A 20,890-nucleotide genomic window follows, 5' to 3' on the forward strand; every position below is an offset into this window, starting at 1 on the left:
TAATTTTATTATATATATTTTTTCCACTACAGAAACATTAATGCGGAATTCTTTTTCCACCTATCAAGTTAAAAATTCAAATTTAAAAAGTTTGAATTTTGAAATATTAGATATTTTCCCACCCAATAAACATAATAACAAATATTGTTAATAGATTTAACAAATTTCCATACTAAAAGTAGTGGGAAACATGCATAGAAGGTTGTGTATATTCTCCATGAAATGATGAGTTTTCATTTTCAAGTAACATTGATAATGCACCTTTCACCTTCCAACAGAATAATTAAAAACCTTACAATTCCAATATACAAATGATAGTGGGACATTAATTTGATGTCATCCACTAACACTTTAATTTTGAAATTTAATTTACTTAAAACTTAATTTTTAGTTATTTATTTTTTTTCAAAATTGGCAAGCAAGTGAGAACACACAGGAGGTAGAAGATTAAACGTCTGAATGGTTTGAAGGTTATAAGAAAATATCAAATGATTAGTTTTCCATTTTCAAGTAACATTAGTAAATAACCTTCCATCTTCCAATACAACAATTAAAAACTTTACAGTTCCGACGTAAAAATGATAGTGGGTCATTAATTAGATGTCTCCCACTAATTTTTCAATTACGATTTTTGAACACTAAGCTGAAACTGCATGAGAGCTTGACACATCAGTTTTTTTGGTTCTCCTTTTAAGTATATAAAGTATATAATATAATAGATGAAAATTTAATACAGTTGTCTCATGTTAAAAGATGTTAAACCCCTTTTCACACCTATATCAAATTCAAATTTTGAATTTTAAATAAGAAGTAGGATATTAATACACTTGTTTCCCACTAATTAATGCTAAACTCTTTTTGCACTAACTATTTAGTTTAAATATTTTAAATTTCGAATTAAAATAAAATGTTTTTCATTAATCTGTGATTTTAAATTCTATATCTCGTATAAAAGCGTAATTAATGCTGAACTCTTTTCTTTCAGTCTTTTGATTTTTCGATAAATATAGAAAAAACATTAAATGTTTTTTAAAATGAGGGTTAACAATTTTCATGTAGAAAATAGAGGAAATTTAAAAGATGTTAAATTTTTTTCCCACCTATATCAACATCAAATTTCAAAATTTAAAAAAAAAGTGGGATATTAATGCACTTGTCTGCCACTAATTAATGTTGAACTCTTTTCTTTGGGTCTTTTGGTTTTTCGATAAATATAGAAAAAAATATTCAATGTTTTTTAAAATGAGGGTTAACAATTCCCAAGTAGAAAATAATGGGAATTTAATACAGTTGTCTTCCACTAAAAGATGTTAAATTCTTTTCTCACTTATACCAACTTTAAATTTCGAATTTTAAAAAAGATATGGGATATTAATGCACCTGTCTGCCACTATTTAATGCTGAACTCTTTTCGCATTAACTATTTAGTTTAAATATTTTAAATTTTGAATTAAATAAATTATTTTTCATTATTCTGTTTTAAAATTCTATATCTCGTATGATTGTTTTTCATTCTTTTGTTTTAAAATTCTATATCTCATATAATTATTTTTCATTTTTCATCTTATCATTATGAGCATTGGCAACTCCCATTTTTATGAGGATTCCATTCATATTAGCTTTAACAATTTTCCATTTTTATTCATTGAGTAGGCAACTCATTATTAACATAAGCAATTACAAAAATTACACATAGTAAATGACTTATTCCTAATAGGTATATTAATTACTGCTATTTTCATTAATTGTTAAAAAAACTCCTCGTAATATAATTACTTTGTGTTTTGAAAGCGTCTACCGTTACCTTTGAAATTTTCCACGCAATCAGAATTAGAATAAGAATAAGAATTCCTTGAAATTTTCAACTCAATCAAGTTTACAATAGAAATTCCAAACGATATCTCATACGATGCATTACTTGGATCGTATTTTCGGGTTGCATGTGTTTTATTTAATATGTATTAGGTTATTTGCACAATTTAAAAAGTTATTTTCCTTTATTATGAGATGTTTTTGAAATTTCAATAGTTTATTCACATTTAAAGCATATTAATTTTTTGAAATTTTTACCGAAATAAGTTTTGGATATTATTTAATTTCGCTGGAGAAAAAAAAAGGATATATAAAGGAAAATCATTATTTTTTTGGATATAAAAGGATATTAGTAATTATGTCGGTTGAGAAAAAAAATAAAAAATAAAAAATAAAAAATAAAAGGAAAGAATATATAATAATATATCATTTTCGCTAGTATGAAGCCACAATTGTGTGCATATTCAAATAAAAGAAGAAAAAGAAACAAAAAAAGGGAAGTTGCAAAATTGAAAAATCAAAAGAGGGTAACCCACAGATGTGCAATGCTCGTCTCTTTGTTGAGTTACTCAGTTCTGCGTTGTTCCGTGTCTTCTTTTTATTGTGCGGTTGTGTTGTCCTCTACAATGTGCATCTCTTTCTTTGATGAAGAGAAAAGTCATATATTCAATTTCCTCGACTCACTTCCAAGAGAAAAGGACGAAAGTCAATCTGTTTCTCGAGAAAAAAAATGGATCAAACATTCCTATTTTGTGGATGGAACAAAAAGAACAAAGAGATAAGAAAGAATACCTGATGAAAGATTTACCATTGAGGGAATTTTCTTCGAAAGGTTGAGTGTCATTGAAAGAGGTGACTCTGGAAGCATAGAGACCCTCACTGCCGCCGTGGAAGAAGAATGAATTAGCATCGTGAATAAATATCTCTTTTTGGTAGTCGTGGATCGAAACAATTGAAATGATGCAAACATAAATAAATTGAACCCTTCACAGTAAAGCAACACAATCTTCCAAGATGCTAGTCGCTAGCCACCTACAATCAATCTATAACGTGAACCATTAAAGGTAGCTCTTTTAGGACTAACAAAACAACTGGTCAATGAAAATGGATGAAAAAAAGAAGCAAGGAAAGCAAGCCATGCAAAAGAAAATTAAAAATGAGATAGATGCAGTAAATAATGAAGAAGAGGGACCTTGGTTCTCAAAGGGTGTTGCTGGAGCTGTTTCAAGTAATTTTTCAGTCTGATCCCTTCTTTGCTAAAGACCCCAACTTGCTTCCTCTTTGGCTGGAAAGAGGTAACCGACTCTGTAACTAATATTCAAAAAAATGAGAAATAGAATGAGAGTGGATGTAGGGAAAGGAAAGGAAAGAATCAAAGCTTAGAAAGGCGCTAGAAAAAATAAAGATGCCATTTTGGAATTTGGTATTTAAAAGAGTAATTGAGAGAGAGGAGGAACTGAAAAATTTTATTTTAGGTAGTATAATTTCAAATATCATTAATAGACTTTTCATCTTCCAATGCAATTTTTAAAAACCTTTCATCTCCCAATACAACAATTAATGATAGTGGGTCATTAATGATCCATTTTGATTTTCGTTTTTTCATAAAATGTCATTATGACGAATTTTTCTTTTATTTTTATTTTAAATGTTAAAGCAAGTGTGAACACACAGCTGAACACGAATCAGAGCTTGACACGTCAGCTTTTTGGAGAGTTTCTAGTGTGAACACACAGTGTGAACACAAAAGGGGTTTGCTTTGGTTTTCCTTTATATATATAATAACTAGTTGATTACCTGTGCGATGCACGGAGAAAAAAAAATCGGTTTGTTTGTCCCGTAAACGAATTAATAAGAAAATCGGTTTGTTCGTATGACATAAACGTGTAACTTTTAAGGTAGGAACAAAAAAAAGAATATAATAATTTAAACACAGTAAATTCCATGGTTGACAGCAAAATCTCCATTAAAAAAATATAAATGTCATGTTGACAGCAATATAATAAGAAATATGCCCAACCGATACTCACAACAGTTGTAAAATATCGTCCGCCATGCATTATTGGTATTTGCTGCTGTTCGAAATGAATCATAAACAATATATAAACAATATTTGAAAAAGAAAAAATTATTGAAGGGAATAATATAGTTTAGGCAGATGAATAATTCAGAATTACAATGAAAAACCTTTGACTCTGAAAAATGACAAGGGAATAATATACTGATTGTGCCTCGAATACTGAATCTGTATAACAATAAAAAATTAGCAGAAAAATAGGCATAACAACTAAAGGAAATCAACAAAGAAGATTAAAAAATATTTTCTGATAAAAAATTGAGATCTTACCTGATACCAAACAACAATGTTATCTCTTTGTAGAAATAACCAAGTATACTACACTAATCTTTGAAATACTTCCTTGTAGACGATGTTAAAGGTGGTATTTGTAACGCAACCATTTTCATAAGTATCAGCATCTTCAATCCATGTCTGCTCTTTACTCTAGATAGTGCCACATATAATTGTCCATGAGTGAAGACAGACCTAGGAAGATAAATGCCAACATGAGACAGCGACTGTCCTTGACTTTTGTTGATAGTCATCGCAAACGAAACTACCAAGGGGAATTGTCTTCTTTGGAAGTTTACTGGAAATGTATGACCCGATGGGCTGATCGTCATTTTAGGGATTAACACAGTATCTCCTATATTGTTTCCTGTAAGAACAATTGCCTCAACAACATAATTCCCCAACTTTGTAATAAGTAATCTCGTACCGTTGCATAAACCTCTTGATTGATCAATATTTCTCAATAGCATCACCGGTACTTTAACCTTCAAAGTTAATTTATGATCAGGAATTCCTGAACATGAGAATATATTTAAGATATCAGGGGAGATTTCGTCATCCTCAAGAGATGAATTACCGTCTTGTTTCAAAACCTTATCTGAACTCAATAATGTCCTTTCTTCACCTGGAATCACAGCTATTAGGTGCTCGTTTAACATGGCAACATCGGACAATTTAGGATTCAGAAGAGCACGTTCTTTAAAGAAAGTAGGATCTAATATATTATCCATCAGATTCAGGTAAACAAAATCAACAATATCTGAAAGTGGGTCTTCTGAACCTTTGATCAACAATTCATCTGGAATTATTATAATAGATTCTCCATCAACATCATCCCCAAGATCACCATCTCCTATTTTAAGCAGCCACTCAGAAAATTCTTTTATTTCCAACAAATTATTAGTGCTACTTCCAGAATTGAGACGCATGTTCTTGGTCAAAGATAACAGATGACAATGAGACTGTAACACCCCGTATATATCCGGTAATGTTATCATAATATCGTATTAAGCTGCGCTTAATTAAAAATGCGGAATTACTTTTTCTTTTCAATTATAATGCCATTAACATTACCAACTTTCTTAATAATCAATTTATTAAAACATCGCCTGTATGTAATTGCAATAAAACAGCTAACTGAAATACCTCATAACATAGATAATATAATTGTGGCTCTAGTCACGGAACTACAACAATGTAGACCGAACCATCTAACAGTTTATACAACTCCAAACTACAAGTACTAACAGAAAGTGTCATGGACAATCCCCAGCTCACTCAAATAAGGCAACATGCCCAACATCAGTGTCAACAACAACATATCATAAATAGCGGAAAACATAAACAGCATCCAAATCCAGTCATGCTAACATATAAGCAGAAACAACATAATCAGCTAAGCTCCGGCCTCCTGCCGCCTGAGGCATCAGTACCCATACTACCTGATCCTGAAATAAGCATTCCCCAAACGTGGGGTAAGATCTCTAACCTAGAAATCTCAGTAAGTCAGTGAGTCCTCAAGGATCTTCCACCCCAAGCTCACTTACATGTGCAATATAAGTTCAAAAGCAGTTTATCATTTATCATTTCTAAAACAATGCAATGCAGCAGATAATCATGTCATGTGTGTCAATACTAATCTACTGGCCAGAGACAGTGCAGGTATACGTCTATCACCTACACACCGTGCAAGTACCACTTGCATTCACCCCGGTACACCGTCTTGTATGGCGCTACATACTCAGGCTTCCCGTCAAGATGAAACAACACATGCATATTAAAAGCCATTACATGTAAAGTTCAATCAACATATCAAATATCCAAAAGCACGTACACAGCATGCATAAACCATATCCCCATGGGACATGGTGGAACCACAACATGGCTAAACCGAGGACACGAAAGCTTACCTTGCAAGCTAACTCCAAAAGCCAAGAGTCCACAGCTCAAAGTTCAAACACAGCAGATTCACAATCTGTTATGGACCAACAATACATCAACAACATGCACCACAAGCATACAATATTAAGCAACGCCTTCTCATTACGTTTTCAAGTCTTAAAGCTTCTAACAAAGCCACAAGCCCTTAATCCCATGATTCTGGCTTAATCCATTAAATACAGAAGTTCAACTTCATCAAACTAGGGTCCACAAACCCCCAATAGCCTACTGTTCACACAGCACAGCTGCTGTTCTGCGAAATCCCAGAATATCCGGATATCTCACTGTTCATATCCGGATATGCAATATCCGGATATACAGATTCACGTATCCGGATATCCAATATCCGGATATCAGTTCGACAAATATCCGGATATCTCACGACAGAATGCAGTTTCTGCATTTTCGTGAAGATATCCCTTAAAGGTTCCCTTTTTACCGATTTTAAACACCTAATCATGCATTTCTAGATGTGTTAAGCCTCACCCAACAACAAGTTATCATCTTATAACCTTAACATGCATCAAGCTTTCATTTTTAAGCATTAAACTCATGATTAAAGGTTGAAGATCATACCACAAGCTTAAACTCAGCAAGAATGACCCAAAGAGCTCACCAACAACCCTTCCAAGTACTGTCTCTACAGGTACACGAAAATGGACCAACAAGATGAGTCATTTCCTCACCAAGGAAGCTACTTGGAGCTCAAAACCACTAAGAACAAGATGAATCTCCTCCAAACTCTCCAACTCAGAACCAGAACCTCACAATAAACTCAGAAAGATGACTCTTTTCTGCTCACAAGACTCACACTCAGGTATTTCCCATTCACCCAAGGTGTTTTGGTGAGGAAACTAGAGGAAAAGGTGGCAACTTGGTTGAGTTTCCAAGGAAACAAGGCAAAGCATGAAGGAGGCTGGTCAGCAGCTCCAAGGCACCAACTTTCACGTTCAAATGGCTGAGTATCAGCCTAGGTTAGTGTGCAAAAGTTGTATTTATAGCCCAAGCCACTTAAACACACAGTGTTAACTTTAATTGCCACGCTTAGCATTTTAATCCCAAACTTTGTATTATGAAACTACATAATTTTCTAAGATTTATCATATTTTTCTTATAATTTTCTGAGCACTTTTCCGGTACGCGCTTTTCCAAGCCAATACCGATTTCCAGCACCAGTTCTCATTATCTGGACTTGAAACTCGTTTTACAAGTCCTAAATATTATTCTAGTAATTATCATGCACTTACATTAATTTTCCGGGATACTTTTTCGGCACGCATTTATACCGACTAGCAGAATCGGTATTTGCACTTATCTTCCGAAAAGCGACTTTCAGCATTCTTAATCACTTATTACGATTATTAAGCCTCATAAATAATTATTAGGGTCAATTATGGAATCATTTCCTAATTTTGCATAATTAATTAATTAAATACCTTAATTAACGGTGCAGGTTCTTACATTCACCCCACCTTTTTAGGATTTTGACCTCAAAATCATAAACATACCTGGTCGAAACTCGGGGTACTGCCGGAGAAGCTCGTCCTCACGCTCCCAAGTACACTCCTCAGGAGTCCTTCTGGTCCACTGCACCTTGACCATCGGAATGATCTTGCTCCTCAGCTGCTTCTCGCCACGATCGAGAATCTTTAGTGGTCCGACGGGAGTCTTTAAGTTCTCCCGAATTTCCACATCATCCGGTTGCACCACGTGCGAAGGGTCTGCTATGTACCTCCGAAGCTGAGACACGTGAAACACGTCGTGGATGTTGGCCAGGTTCGGAGGCAAGGCAAGCCGGTAGGCAACAGGTCCTACTCTACCAAGAATCTGGTATGGCCCAATAAAGCGCGGGCTCAGCTTCCTCACTCCTAGTGCCCGTCCAACACCGGTGACAGGTGAAAGTCTCACAAACACGTGCTCACCCTCACTGAACTCCAGTGGTCGATGCTTGACATCGTAGTAGTCTTCTGACGATTCTGCGCCTGCTTCAGCTTTTCCCTGATCAATTGGATCTGCAGGGTGGTATCTTGGACAAAGTCCAAGCCAAACAACTCACGATCCCCAACCTCCGACCAGCAGGTAGGTGTACGACACCTCCTACCGTAGAGCGCCTCGTAAGGTGCCATGCCCAGGCTAGCATGAAAACTGTTGTTATACGAAAACTCTACCAATGAAAGGTACCTATCCCATGCCGAGCCCTGCTCCAACGTGCAAGCCCGCAACATGTCCTCCAAGGTCTGGATAGTCCGCTTAGTCTGTCCATCAGTCTGAGGGTGATAGGCAGTACTCAATCTCAACTGCGTACCAAAAGCTCCCTGCAGCGCCTCCCAGAACCGAGATGTGAATTTCGGGTCCCTATCACTGATGATACTCACGGGCACCCCGGGAAGCCTCACAATATCGCGAACATACAATCTGGCCAACTGCTCTGTAGTGAAGCTCACCTTCACTGGAAGAAAATGGGCGGACTTCGTCAGTCTGTCCACAATGACCCATATCGAGTCACAGCCAACCTAAGTCTTCGGCAAACCCACAACGAAGTCCATGGAAATGCTCTCCCATTTCCACTCCGGAATCTCAAGAGGTTGAAGTTTACCAGACGGCTTCTGGTGTTCAATCTTCACTTTCTGGCAAACCAAACACTTGGACACAAAGATAGAAACATCTTTCTTCATGCCCGGCCACCAGAAGTTCTTCTTCAAGTCTTGATACATCTTAGTAGCACCAGGGTGGATAAAAAACTGACCCTTATGGCCTTCTGCCATAACCTCTTCTGTCAACGGACCTCGAGGAACCACAATCCTCCGCTGGAACAAAAGCAATCCATCATCATTCCAGGACACACCGTCTTGGTTCTTCACATAATCCAGACACTCTCTCTGAACTTGTGCCTCTTTAATCTTTTCTAGCAGCTCGTTCACAACATCAGATGCTTCCAACCCGAGAAGTACGCTCGCACACGGAGCGGTCACTGCCAAGTGGCGGAACTTCTCAACCACATCGCAGTTACCAAGTAGCAAACTGGATGAACTACTGGATTTCCGACTCAAAGCATCGGCTACCACATTGGCCTTGCCAGGATGATACCTAAGCTCAAAGTCGTAGTCCTTTATGAACTCCATCCATCTCCTCTGCCTCATGTTCAACTCCTTCTGGTCGAACAGGTACTTCAAACTCTTGTGGTCACTGAACACCACAAACCTCAAACCAAAAAGATAATGCCTCCAAATCTTGAAAGCAAACACAATCGCAGCCAACTCCAAATCATGAGTCGGGTAGTTCTCCTCATGAGGCTTCAACTACCTCGAAGCAAAAGCAACAGCTCTACCAGACTGCATCAGCACACAGCCCAGCCCCTTTCCAGAAGCATCACAGTAAAGCTCAAACTGCTCCTCAGGATCAGGAAGGATCAACACAGGTGAAGAAGTCAATCTCTCCTTCAACTCCTGGAAGCACGCCTCACACTCGTGAGTCCACACAAATGGAGTCTCCTTTCGGGTAAGGCGAGTCAAAGGGAGAACCATCGTGGAAAAACCCTTGATGAACCTCTGATAGTAACCGGCCAAACCTAAGAAGCTCCTCACCTCCGTAGCTGTCTTGGGCCTCTCCCAATCCAACACGGCCTCAATCTTGTTGGGATCCACTGCAACTCCATCTGTTGAAATCACATGCCCCATAAACTTGACTGATTTGAGCCAAAACTCACACTTGGAAGGTTTAGCATAAAGCTTTTTCTCCATCAGCACTTGCAGAACTATCCTCAGATGCCCCGCATGCTCCTCCTCAGTCTTGGAGTAGTCAAAATATCATCAATAAAGACAATCACAAACTGATCCAGATACGGCTGGAAAATCCTGTTCATGTAATCCATGAACACTGCCGGCGCATTTGTGAGTCCAAACGGAATCACTAAATACTCAAAATGATCGTATCTCGAACGGAAATGCGGTCTTCGGGACATCCTCCGGCTTCACCCGAATCTGATGGTATCCGGACCGGAGATCAATCTTGGAATACACACAAGCACCCCTGAGCTGATCCAACAGATCATCAATCCGAGGAAGAGGATACTTGTTCTTGATTGTCACCTTGTTCAACTGCCTGTAGTCGGTGCACAATCGCATTGTCTCGTCCCTCTTCTTCACGAAGATGACCGGTGCTCCCCAAGGAGACACACTCGGTCTAATGAAATCTTTCGCCGAAAGATCCTCAATATGCTTCTTCAGCTCAGCCAACTCCGGTGGCGACATCCGATAAGGAGCTAAAGAAATCGGCCTCACACCGGGCAACAAGTCAATGGAGAACTCTATCTCCCGCTGTGGCGGAAACTCAGGAATCTCCTCAGGAAACACCTCAAGGAACTCCCCCACCACAGGAATGCCAGTGATATCCTCATGTGTCCCACTCACCAAATAACCCAACATGACATAACCCAATGCCCCTGCTCGCAACGCTCTCCTAGCCTGCAGCAGTGAAATATATGGCGAGGAACTAGCTGTGGAATCACACGGAGACATCACCACTCGCTTTGCACAACAATCAATCAAAGCACAGTTTCTAAACAACCAATCCATGCCCAGAATAATCTCAAGTTTGGCCATCGGCAATCCTATCAGATCTACCGAGAACTCACGGCCATCCCACTGAAACGCTACATCGCGATGTACAGTGGTAGAATCACAAATCTCTCCGGTGGCGGTAGTCACCCGCAACGGTGGAGAAAGCACAACACTGGGCAACTCAAGCCCCAAAGCAATCGGGGTAGCAACAAACGAATGAGTAGCCCCAGAATCAAAGATAGCATCCACAAAAGAATCACCAATAGACACAGTACCTTTGACAAGGTTCGGAGCGTGGTCCGACTGCTGCCTATCCAGTGTATACACTCTCCCAACAGAAGGTGGCGCTGCAGGTGCCGAAGAAGATGCCATCGGAACCATCTGCAAAGGAACTGCCTGAACAACTGCAGCTCTCGCCGTCGACGACGGACAATCTCTAGAGAAGTGGCCCTCCTTGCCACACTTGAAGCACAACAACTGCCCCGTAGCACAGTGTCCCACATGCTCCTTCCCACATCCTGAACATCTCGGAGTGGTAGGAGGCCTAGCAGAACTCCTCTAATGTGAAATAACTCTCTTGAACTGACCAGGCGCCTGCCTAGTCGCTAACTGCTTTCCCTTGCCCTTATCAGCAAACCTTCTGTCCTTCCAAGAAGTAGGAGCAGGAGTGGAACCACCTGTTCCCTTGCTCTCCTCAACCTTGGCCCTCTTGGCCTTGCTTGCCACGCAAACATCTTCGATGTCCTTACACTGCTGAACCAGTGTACCAAAGTCCCTCGAAGCAGCACCAGCAAGATGCTCAGCAATCACCTCACTAAGTCCCCTGCGAAACTTAGCTGCCAGAAATAACAGAGTAGGAGGAACCATCCGGAAGTGTGCAAACTTCACTAGCTCATTAAACTTAGCCAGGTACTCATCAACAGACATCGAGTCTTGTACCAAACGATCAAACTCTCCCTGCTTCCTCTCCTGCGCATCATAGGGAAAGTATCGGCCCAGAAAGCACTCCTCAAAGAATGGCCACGTCATGACACAACCCTGCCTCTCAAAAGCACAAGAGGTGTGCGTCCACCACTCATGGGCATCGCCCTCCAACATGTAAGTCGAGAACATCAGCTTCAGTGGGTCTGTACACTGCATAACCCGAAAGATCTTGTCCAGCGACTCTAGCCATCTAGCAGCAGCAATAGGATCCAGAGACCCCTCAAACACAGATGGCTTATGCTTCCAGAAAGCATTCAGCCGGCGATCGATCACATCACGATCCTCAGCAATCCCCACAAGGGGCTCCCCCGTCTCAGCGGCATGAGTAGCACTGCCGATGCGACTATGGCTCTCCTCCTGAACACTAGGTGGAGGCGGTGGCGGTGGTGGCGATGGTGGTGGTGCCTCGTCAATAGCAGGACCAGCTCTCATCTCCTCCAACATGACTCTCATCATCGCCATGTTCGCCATCTTGTTCGCCTCGAGGACTTCCTCAGTGGTCCTCCGGTTCGCTTCACGAACCTCAGCTGCAGCTATCCGGTTCGCCTCGCGAACAGCTTCCATCATTGCCGCGTTGGCCACTCTAGCGGCCTCCTGATCGGCTAACCTAGCCGCCTGCATCTCAGCCAATGCAGTCAGGATAGGATCAGATTGATCCTCAGAAGTCTCTCGTGTTCTCCCGGACCTTACCATGACTCTGCACAAGTTACACAAATTATGAGTTGATCAGACCCACGCAATGTGATCACATATACATCATCATAATAAAATTCGACGGAGTAAACACAAAGACAGACACAACCAAACAACCTAGCAATTGCAATACATACAGGCTTTTCCCTCAAACCTGGCTCTGATACCATAAATGTAACACCCTGTATATATCCGGTAATGTTATCATAATATCGTATTAAGCTGCGCTTAATTAAAAATGCGGAATTACTTTTTCTTTTCAATTATGATGCCATTAACATTACCAACTTGCTTAATAATCAATTTATTAAAACATCGCCTGTATGTAATTGCAATAAAATAGCTAACTGAAATACCTCATAACATAGATAATATAATTGTGGCTCTAGTCACGGAACTACAACAATGTAGACCGGACCATCTAACAGTTTATACAACTCCAAACTACAAGTATTAACAGAAAGTGTCATGGACAATCCCCAGCTCACTCAAATAAGGCAACATGCCCAACATCAGTGTCAACAACAACATATCATAAATAGCGGAAAACATAAACAGCATCCAAATCCAGTCATGCTAACATATAAGCAGAAACAACATAATCAGCTAAGCTCCGGCCTCCTGCCGCCTGAGGCATCAGTACCCATACTACCTGATCCTGAAATAAGCATTCCCCAAACGTGGGGTAAGATCTCTAATCTAGAAATCTCAGTAAGTCAGTGAGTCCTCAAGGATCTTCCACCCCAAGCTCACTTACATGTGCAATATAAGTTCAAAAGCAGTTTATCATTTATCATTTCTAAAACAATGCAATGCAGCAGATAATCATGTCATGTGTGTCAATACTAATCTACTGGCCAGAGACAGTGCAGGTATACGTCTATCACCTACACACCGTGCAAGTACCACTTGCATTCACCCCGGTACACCGTCTTGTATGGCGCTACATACTCAGGCTTCCCGTCAAGATGAAACAACACATGCATATTAAAAGCCATTACATGTAAAGTTCAATCAACATATCAAATATCCAAAAGCACGTACACAGCATGCATAAACCATATCCCCATGGGACATGGTGGAACCACAACATGGCTAAACCGAAGACACGAAAGCTTACCTTGCAAGCTAACTCCAAAAGCCAAGAGTCCACAGCTCAAAGTTCAAACACAGCAGATTCACAATCTGTTATGGACCAACAATACATCAACAACATGCACCACAAGCATACAATATTAAGACAACGCCTTCTCATTACGTTTTCAAGTCTTAAAGCTTCTAACAAAGCCACAAGCCCTTAATCCCATGATTCTGGCTTAATCCATTAAATACAGAAGTTCAACTTCATCAAACTAGGGTCCACAAACCCCCAATAGCCTACTGTTCACACAGCACAGCTGCTGTTCTGCGAAATCCCAGAATATCCGGATATCTCACTGTTCATATCCGGATATGCAATATCCGGATATACAGATTCACGTATCCGGATATCCAATATCCGGATATCAGTTCGACAAATATCCGGATATCTCACGACAGAATGCAGTTTCTGCATTTTCGTGAAGATATCCCTTAAAGGTTCCCTTTTTACCGATTTTAAACACCTAATCATGCATTTCTAGATGTGTTAAGCCTCACCCAACAACAAGTTATCATCTTATAACCTTAACATGCATCAAGCTTTCATTTTTAAGCATTAAACTCATGATTAAAGGTTGAAGATCATACCACAAGCTTAAACTCAGCAAGAATGACCCAAAGAGCTCACCAACAACCCTTCCAAGTACTGTCTCTACAGGTACACGAAAATGGACCAACAAGATGAGTCCTTTCCTCACCAAGGAAGCTACTTGGAGCTCAAAACCACTAAGAACAAGATGAATCTCCTCCAAACTCTCCAACTCAGAACCAGAACCTCACAATAAACTCAGAAAGATGACTCTTTTCTGCTCACAAGACTCACACTCAGGTATTTCCCATTCACCCAAGGTGTTTTGGTGAGGAAACTAGAGGAAAAGGTGGCAACTTGGTTGAGTTTCCAAGGAAACAAGGCAAAGCATGAAGGAGGCTGGTCAGCAGCTCCAAGGCACCAACTTTCACGTTCAAATGGCTGAGTATCAGCCTAGGTTAGTGTGCAAAAGTTGTATTTATAGCCCAAGCCACTTAAACACACAGTGTTAACTTTAATTGCCACGCTTAGCATTTTAATCCCAAACTTTGTATTATGAAACTACATAATTTTCTAAGATTTATCATATTTTTCTTATAATTTTCTGAGCACTTTTCCGGTACGCGCTTTTCCAAGCCAATACCGGTTTCCAGCACCAGTTCTCATTATCTGGACTTGAAACTCGTTTTACAAGTCCTACATATTATTCTAGTAATTATCATGCACTTACATTAATTTTCCGGGATACTTTTTCGGCACGCATTTATACCGACTAGCAGAACCGGTATCTGCACTTTTCTTCCGAAAAGCGACTTTCAGCATTCTTAATCACTTATTACGATTATTAAGCCTCATAAATAATTATTAGGGTCAATTATGGAATCATTTCCTAATTTTGCATAATTAATTAATTAAATACCTTAATTAACGGTGCGGGTTCTTACAGAGACCATAGATAAGAATAATTGATGGTTGCATGAACTATATCTTGTCTACTGCCATTTGGAATGACATGTAATATTTGCCAAAAGTCACCTCCTAGAACGACAACTTTTCCACCAAAGGGCATATTAACACAGCTAAGAACATCTCTTTGTGTTCTATCAAGAGCCTCAAAGCAAAATTTGTGTACCATCGGTTCTTCATCCCAAATGATTAACTTTGTTTTTGACAACAACTCTGCCAAAGTAGAATTTTGTTTTATATTACATGTTGAATCTTCGGTGATCTGTATAAGAATACGAAATCTAGAATGTGTCGTACGTCCTCCAGGAAGAAGAAGTGAAGCAATTCCACTAGAAGCAACATTAAGCACTATTTCAGCTCGAGATCGAACAAATGCTGACAGGGTATTCCAAATAAATGTTTTTCCAGTCCCACCAAAGTTGTACAGGAAAAAAAATCCTCCTTTACCTGCCGAAACAGCTGAAATTATTTTGTCATAAACAACCCTCTGCTCATCAGTGAGTGAATTCAGTAGTCTGTCATGCTCTTCTTTCAAAGAGAAACTGTCATACAACAATTCATCCATCACCAATCTATTCTGCATATCCAATAAAGATTCACCAATGATGCTCGGCATGGATGGGTAATCAGAGAGACATTTACCGTTGCTTTGCAACACCTTATCGATTTCTGCCAGGGTTATGTTTTTTATAGAATCCTCTGTAAGCAAAGCATCTGAAAAAAATTGAAAAGTACAAAAAAAAAAGGATTAACAAAGACAAAGTTGGTGAGGAAAGAAAAATAAAGTGAAATTATGAACAAAGCAGAGGGTGTGAAACATAACGAAATTTTTTAACCAAATATTAAGAATAGGACGGTGTATAATGTATAGATGTAATTTTATTATGAAGGAACAAAAAATGCTCACATTTTTTCGAAGGTCAAGTGAATTAAACATAAGCAGAACGGCAAGAATATTAATTATAGTGCACAATACACATAAATGAATGCACAAAATTTGTTCCGGACAATTACCTTCACGTCCGATTCTTTGCCTATGCCGATAAAGAACATCGTCAGATAGTAATTCCCAGCATTTTTGGAAAACATTTTCAGGCATGTTCATTGAGTTACCAAATAACAATAAGGCAAACAGATTTCTCAGATAAGTTGCTGACCCCCAAGAACTTGCCTCCTTAATTGCATCAATGTACTCATTGTCATCATCCAAAAGCCCCAAAGAATAGCAGGCATCCTTATATATAGGAAAAAGCACCCCATTGACCGTTCTCAAATCTTCATAACTTGTACAACCCTTTTAAAAATCAAGTAAAGTTCGGAGATAGGAATCTTCTCCATTATTGGCAGAAAAATGATTTATTCTCCAATTGAAAATCCTTGTTTTCTGGGATGCCATTCATGCGTACTTTCTTTATATACAAATTGAGTTAGATACTCTGCATAAGTAAGATTCCTACCTTATGGATATTTTTTATTTGCATTCATCCAAGACTCCAACATTGATTGTCTAGACTCCGCCCTAGTCTTGACATCGGTTATTGAAGCATGATCACTAAAACAACGCTTTTTTCATTGGGTAGGTGAAATGGCAATCACTGAACAGGGGGAATCTGTAATGAATCTCAAATCCGAATATTCTCCAAGCAGCTTCACATGCGGACACATACCTATCATATATAAGCAATAAATTTAAATTAAGTTAGAAAAAGGTTATTCCAAGTAACGAAAGAAAACATAACCGATATGAATTCAACAACCTGCAATCTTAAAACATTTTGATTTCATCATCTGAATGATTTATAGCAGCTGTCACCCTGTCTTGCCTTTTATGGATGTATTTAAAGAGATATTTAATGGCACTACTTTGACAAGTATATTCAACATTGATATGCGCTTGATATTTAAATTCAAAATTTTAATGGCACTACACCTGATTATCCAATTAAAATTTCGAATTTCAAAACCATATTTATTAATTAATTATTGTTTTATGTCTGCCACCACAAATGGTCATTTAATTAATCGATTTACAAATTAAAATTGGATTTTTAAAAGAAATTCTTTTCCCACCATCCATATTTAAATTCAAAATTTTAAACCATTTCAAATTTCGAATTTTAGATCAGATGACCAATTCCAACATAAAAAGCAATTAAAACAGCTGATTTCTTTTTGAATACCAATGTGATGGGCAGTGAGACATTCAATGCCTTGTCTGCCACCACAAATGGTCATTAAATTATTCGATTTAAAAATTAAAATTTGATTTTTAAAAGAAATTTTTTCCCCACATCCATATTTAAATTCAAATTTTTTAACCATTTCAAATTTCGAATTTTAGATCAGATGACGCATTCCAACATAAAAAGCAATTAAATCAGCTGATTTCTTTTTGGATACCAATGTGATGGGCAGTGGGACATTCAATGTCTTGTCTGCCACCACAAATGGTCATTTAATTATTCGATTTAAAGATTAAAATTCGATTTTTAAAAGAATTTCTTTTCCAACCATACATATTTAAATTAAAATTTTTAAACCATTTCAAATTTTGAATTTCAGATCAGAAGACCAATTCCAACATAAAAAGCAATTAAAACACTTGATTATCTAATTAAAATTTCGAATTTCAAAATCATATTTATTAATTAATTATTCTTTTATATCTGCCACCACAAACGATCATTTAATTATTCAATTTAAAATTTAAAAATTCGATTTTTAAAAGAAATTATTTTCCCACTATCTATATTTAAATTCAAAATTTTAAACCATTTCAAATTTCGAATTTCAGATCAGACGACCAATTCCAACATAAAAAGCAATTAAAACACCTGATTATCTAATTTATTTTGTCTGTCAGCTCTCTTGATTCTTGATTGTTATGATATTTGAATCAAATATATAACAAAGATAATGTCTTTGTTATATCATTATTGTGTATATATTATTTAAAAAATAACCATAACGAAATTGTGAATTGAATGACAATCAGGTCTTCAAAAATTGTGAAAAATAAATACATAATTTCAAAATTTAATTGATAAACCATTTAAAATTTCGAATTTCAGATGAGATAACCAATTCCAACATAAAAAGCAATTAAAACAGTTGTTTTCTTTTTGGATACTAATGTGATGGGCAGTGAGACATTAAATGCCTTGACTGCCACCACAAATGGTCATTAAATTATTCGATTTAAAGATTAAAATTCGATTTTTAAAAGATATTCTTTTCCCACCGTCCATATTTAAATTAAAATTTTAAACCATTTCAAATTTCGAATTTCAGATCAGACAACCAATTCCAACATAAAAAGCAATTAAAACACCTGATTATCTAATTAAAATTTCGAATTTCAAAATCATATTTATTAATTAATTATTCTTTTATGTCTGCCACCACAAATGGTCATTTAATTATTCGATTTAAAAATTAAAATTTGATTTTTAAAAGAAATTCTTTTACAACCATCCATATTTAAATTCAAAATTTTAAACCATTTCAAATTTCGAATTTTAGATCAGATTACCAATTTCAACATAAAAAGCAATTAAAACAGTTGATTTCTTTTTGGATACCAATGTGATGGGCAGTGGGACATTCAATGCCTTGTCTGCCACCACAAATGGTCATTAAATTATTTGATTTAAAAAATAAAAATTCAATTTTTAAAAGAAATTTTTTTCCCACCATCCATATTTAAATTCAAAATTTTAAACCATTTCAAATTTTGAATTTTAGATCAGATGATGCATTCCAACATAAAAAGCAATTAAATCAGCTGATTATACAATTAAAATTTCGAATTTTGAAACTTATTAAATAGCTGATTATCCAATTACCGGATTAACCACATATTTATCATTCCAATAACACAATTGAAAATATTGTGGAAAATAACTAATGACAAACAGATAAACTTGTATTCCAGAATATGCATAAACATTACTTTGTCTACAGGAACGCTCCTATTTGAAGTTAAACACGGAGGAAGTGATTACCAAAACACAGCAATAAAAAACTACAATTATATTGTTCAATCCCAAACAATCTCCAAAACAAAAAACTTTCAAGTGACGTTGTTCCAGCTTCCAAGTGACATTGTTCCAGCTACGCGTCTTTCAGAACAACATCAAATCTAAACAGAAACAAAAAAATAACAACGTATTAACAGACACATCACACTCACGATTATAAAAAAAAGCTACACAAAGAAAAAAAATAATGGGTAAGTACTCAACTCTTTCTCTAGCTTAATCTTCTTAGGAGGACGGACAACTAATGAATTAAAATTGTCTTGAAGGGGATCATTAGGATTCATTAACGGCGTCAGCATTGATAGCGAAATATCACCAACGTCTGCACTATCACACGTCTGACTTTCCACATCCTTGTCAGAAACAAATATTGTTTGAAATTAGGAATATCAAAAAAAAAACAAAAAAAAAATACCTTTTCATCTAACAGAATCATCTCTACGTTGTCGTCAAAATTTTTTTGCTGAAAATTAGGAACTTTCTATGTTCTAACAACTCTAGCCTTAATCCTCCACTCCTCCTTAGAAGGATTAAGATCCTTAATAAAATCATACTTGGCATACATAACCAAACGTATATCAGGTAATACTGCCTCAAAGCCTTTGAGGACAAAGAAAAGAACGAAATAGAGACGCTTCCAAATACTTATTTATACACGAATATGCACTATTCGATTTAAAAATGGTCATTTAATTATTCGATTTAAAAAATTAAAATTAGATTTTTAAAAGAAAATTTTTTCCCACCATCCATATTCAAATTCAAAATTTTAAACCATTTCAAATTTCGAATTTTAGATCAGATGACGCATTCCAACATAAAAAGCAATTAAATCAGCTGATTTCTTTTTGGATACCAATGTGATGGGCAGTGAGACATTTAATGTCTTGTCTGCCACCACAAATGGTCATTTAATTATTCGATTTAAAGATTAAAATTCGATTTTTAAAAGAATTTCTTTTCCCACCATCCATATTTAAATTCAAAATTTTAAACCATTTCAAATTTCGAATTTCAGATCAGACGACCAATTCCAACATAAGCAATTAAAACACTTGATTATTCAATTAAAATTTTGAATTTTAAAATCATATTTATTAATTAATTATTCTTTTATGTCTGCCACCACAAACGGTCATTTAATTATTCAATTACAAATTTAAAATTTGATTTTGAAAAGAAATTCTTTTCCCACCATCCATATTTAAATTCAAAATTTTAAACCATTTCAAATTTTGAATTTCAGACCCGACGACCAATTCCAACATAAAAAGCAATTAAAATACCTGATTATCTAATTTATTTTATCTGTCAGCTCTCTTGATTCTTGATTGTTATGATATTTGAATCATTATATAACAAAGATAATGTCTTTGTTATATCATTATTGTGTATATATTTTTTTTAAAATAACCATAACGAAATTGTGAATTGAATTACGATCAGGTCTTCAACAATTGTGAAATTTGTTTTTGTTTCTATTGATCTCCATGAATAGAGATCGTGAATGCATGTCCGAGAAAAGAGTTTTCTTTTTATTGAATTTGAAATTTTGAATTTCAGATTGTGCAAAATAAATACATAATTTCGAAATTTAATTGATAAACCATTTAAAATTTCGAAACTTCAATTTTTAAAAGAATATTGGTATGATAGTTTATCTGATATGATTGTTTTGGTTTTGGGATTTAATTTATTTTGTCTGTCAGCTCTCTTGATTCTTGATTGTTATGATATTTGAATCAAATAAAATTAAAATTCAATTTTTAAAAGAGTTTTTTTTTTCCAATTTACCCAATAAAGAAAGTTTGTATATAACCAAATTGTAGAATCAACGAGGGAGTGACACTTGGCAAAACTTTCCAGCAGTGAACTC

At 36.7% G+C, this 20,890-nt stretch overlaps 1 protein-coding gene across 1 annotated transcript; it reads right to left on the reverse strand.

Moving 5' to 3' along the window:
* Positions 1-4,212: 4,212 nt before the first annotated feature.
* On the reverse strand, positions 4,213-5,091 carry LOC133315955 (uncharacterized). Its single transcript, XM_061517643.1, has one exon. It carries the CDS (start codon positions 5,089-5,091, stop codon positions 4,213-4,215), a length of 879 nt encoding a protein of 292 aa, XP_061373627.1.
* Between the last annotated feature and the right edge of the window lie 15,799 nt (positions 5,092-20,890).

The sequence above is a fragment of the Gastrolobium bilobum genome, unplaced genomic scaffold (assembly GCF_033153095.1).
Source record: "Gastrolobium bilobum isolate Gb01-03AN ecotype WA unplaced genomic scaffold, APGP_CSIRO_Gbil_v1 utg4923, whole genome shotgun sequence".
NCBI lineage: Eukaryota > Viridiplantae > Streptophyta > Magnoliopsida > Fabales > Fabaceae > Gastrolobium > Gastrolobium bilobum.

What these genes read in the sequence shown, in the direction of transcription:
- LOC133315955 (XM_061517643.1), bottom strand. Translation starts at nt 5,091, where the DNA reads ATGCGTCTCAATTCTGGAAGTAGCACTAATAATTTGTTGGAAATAAAA.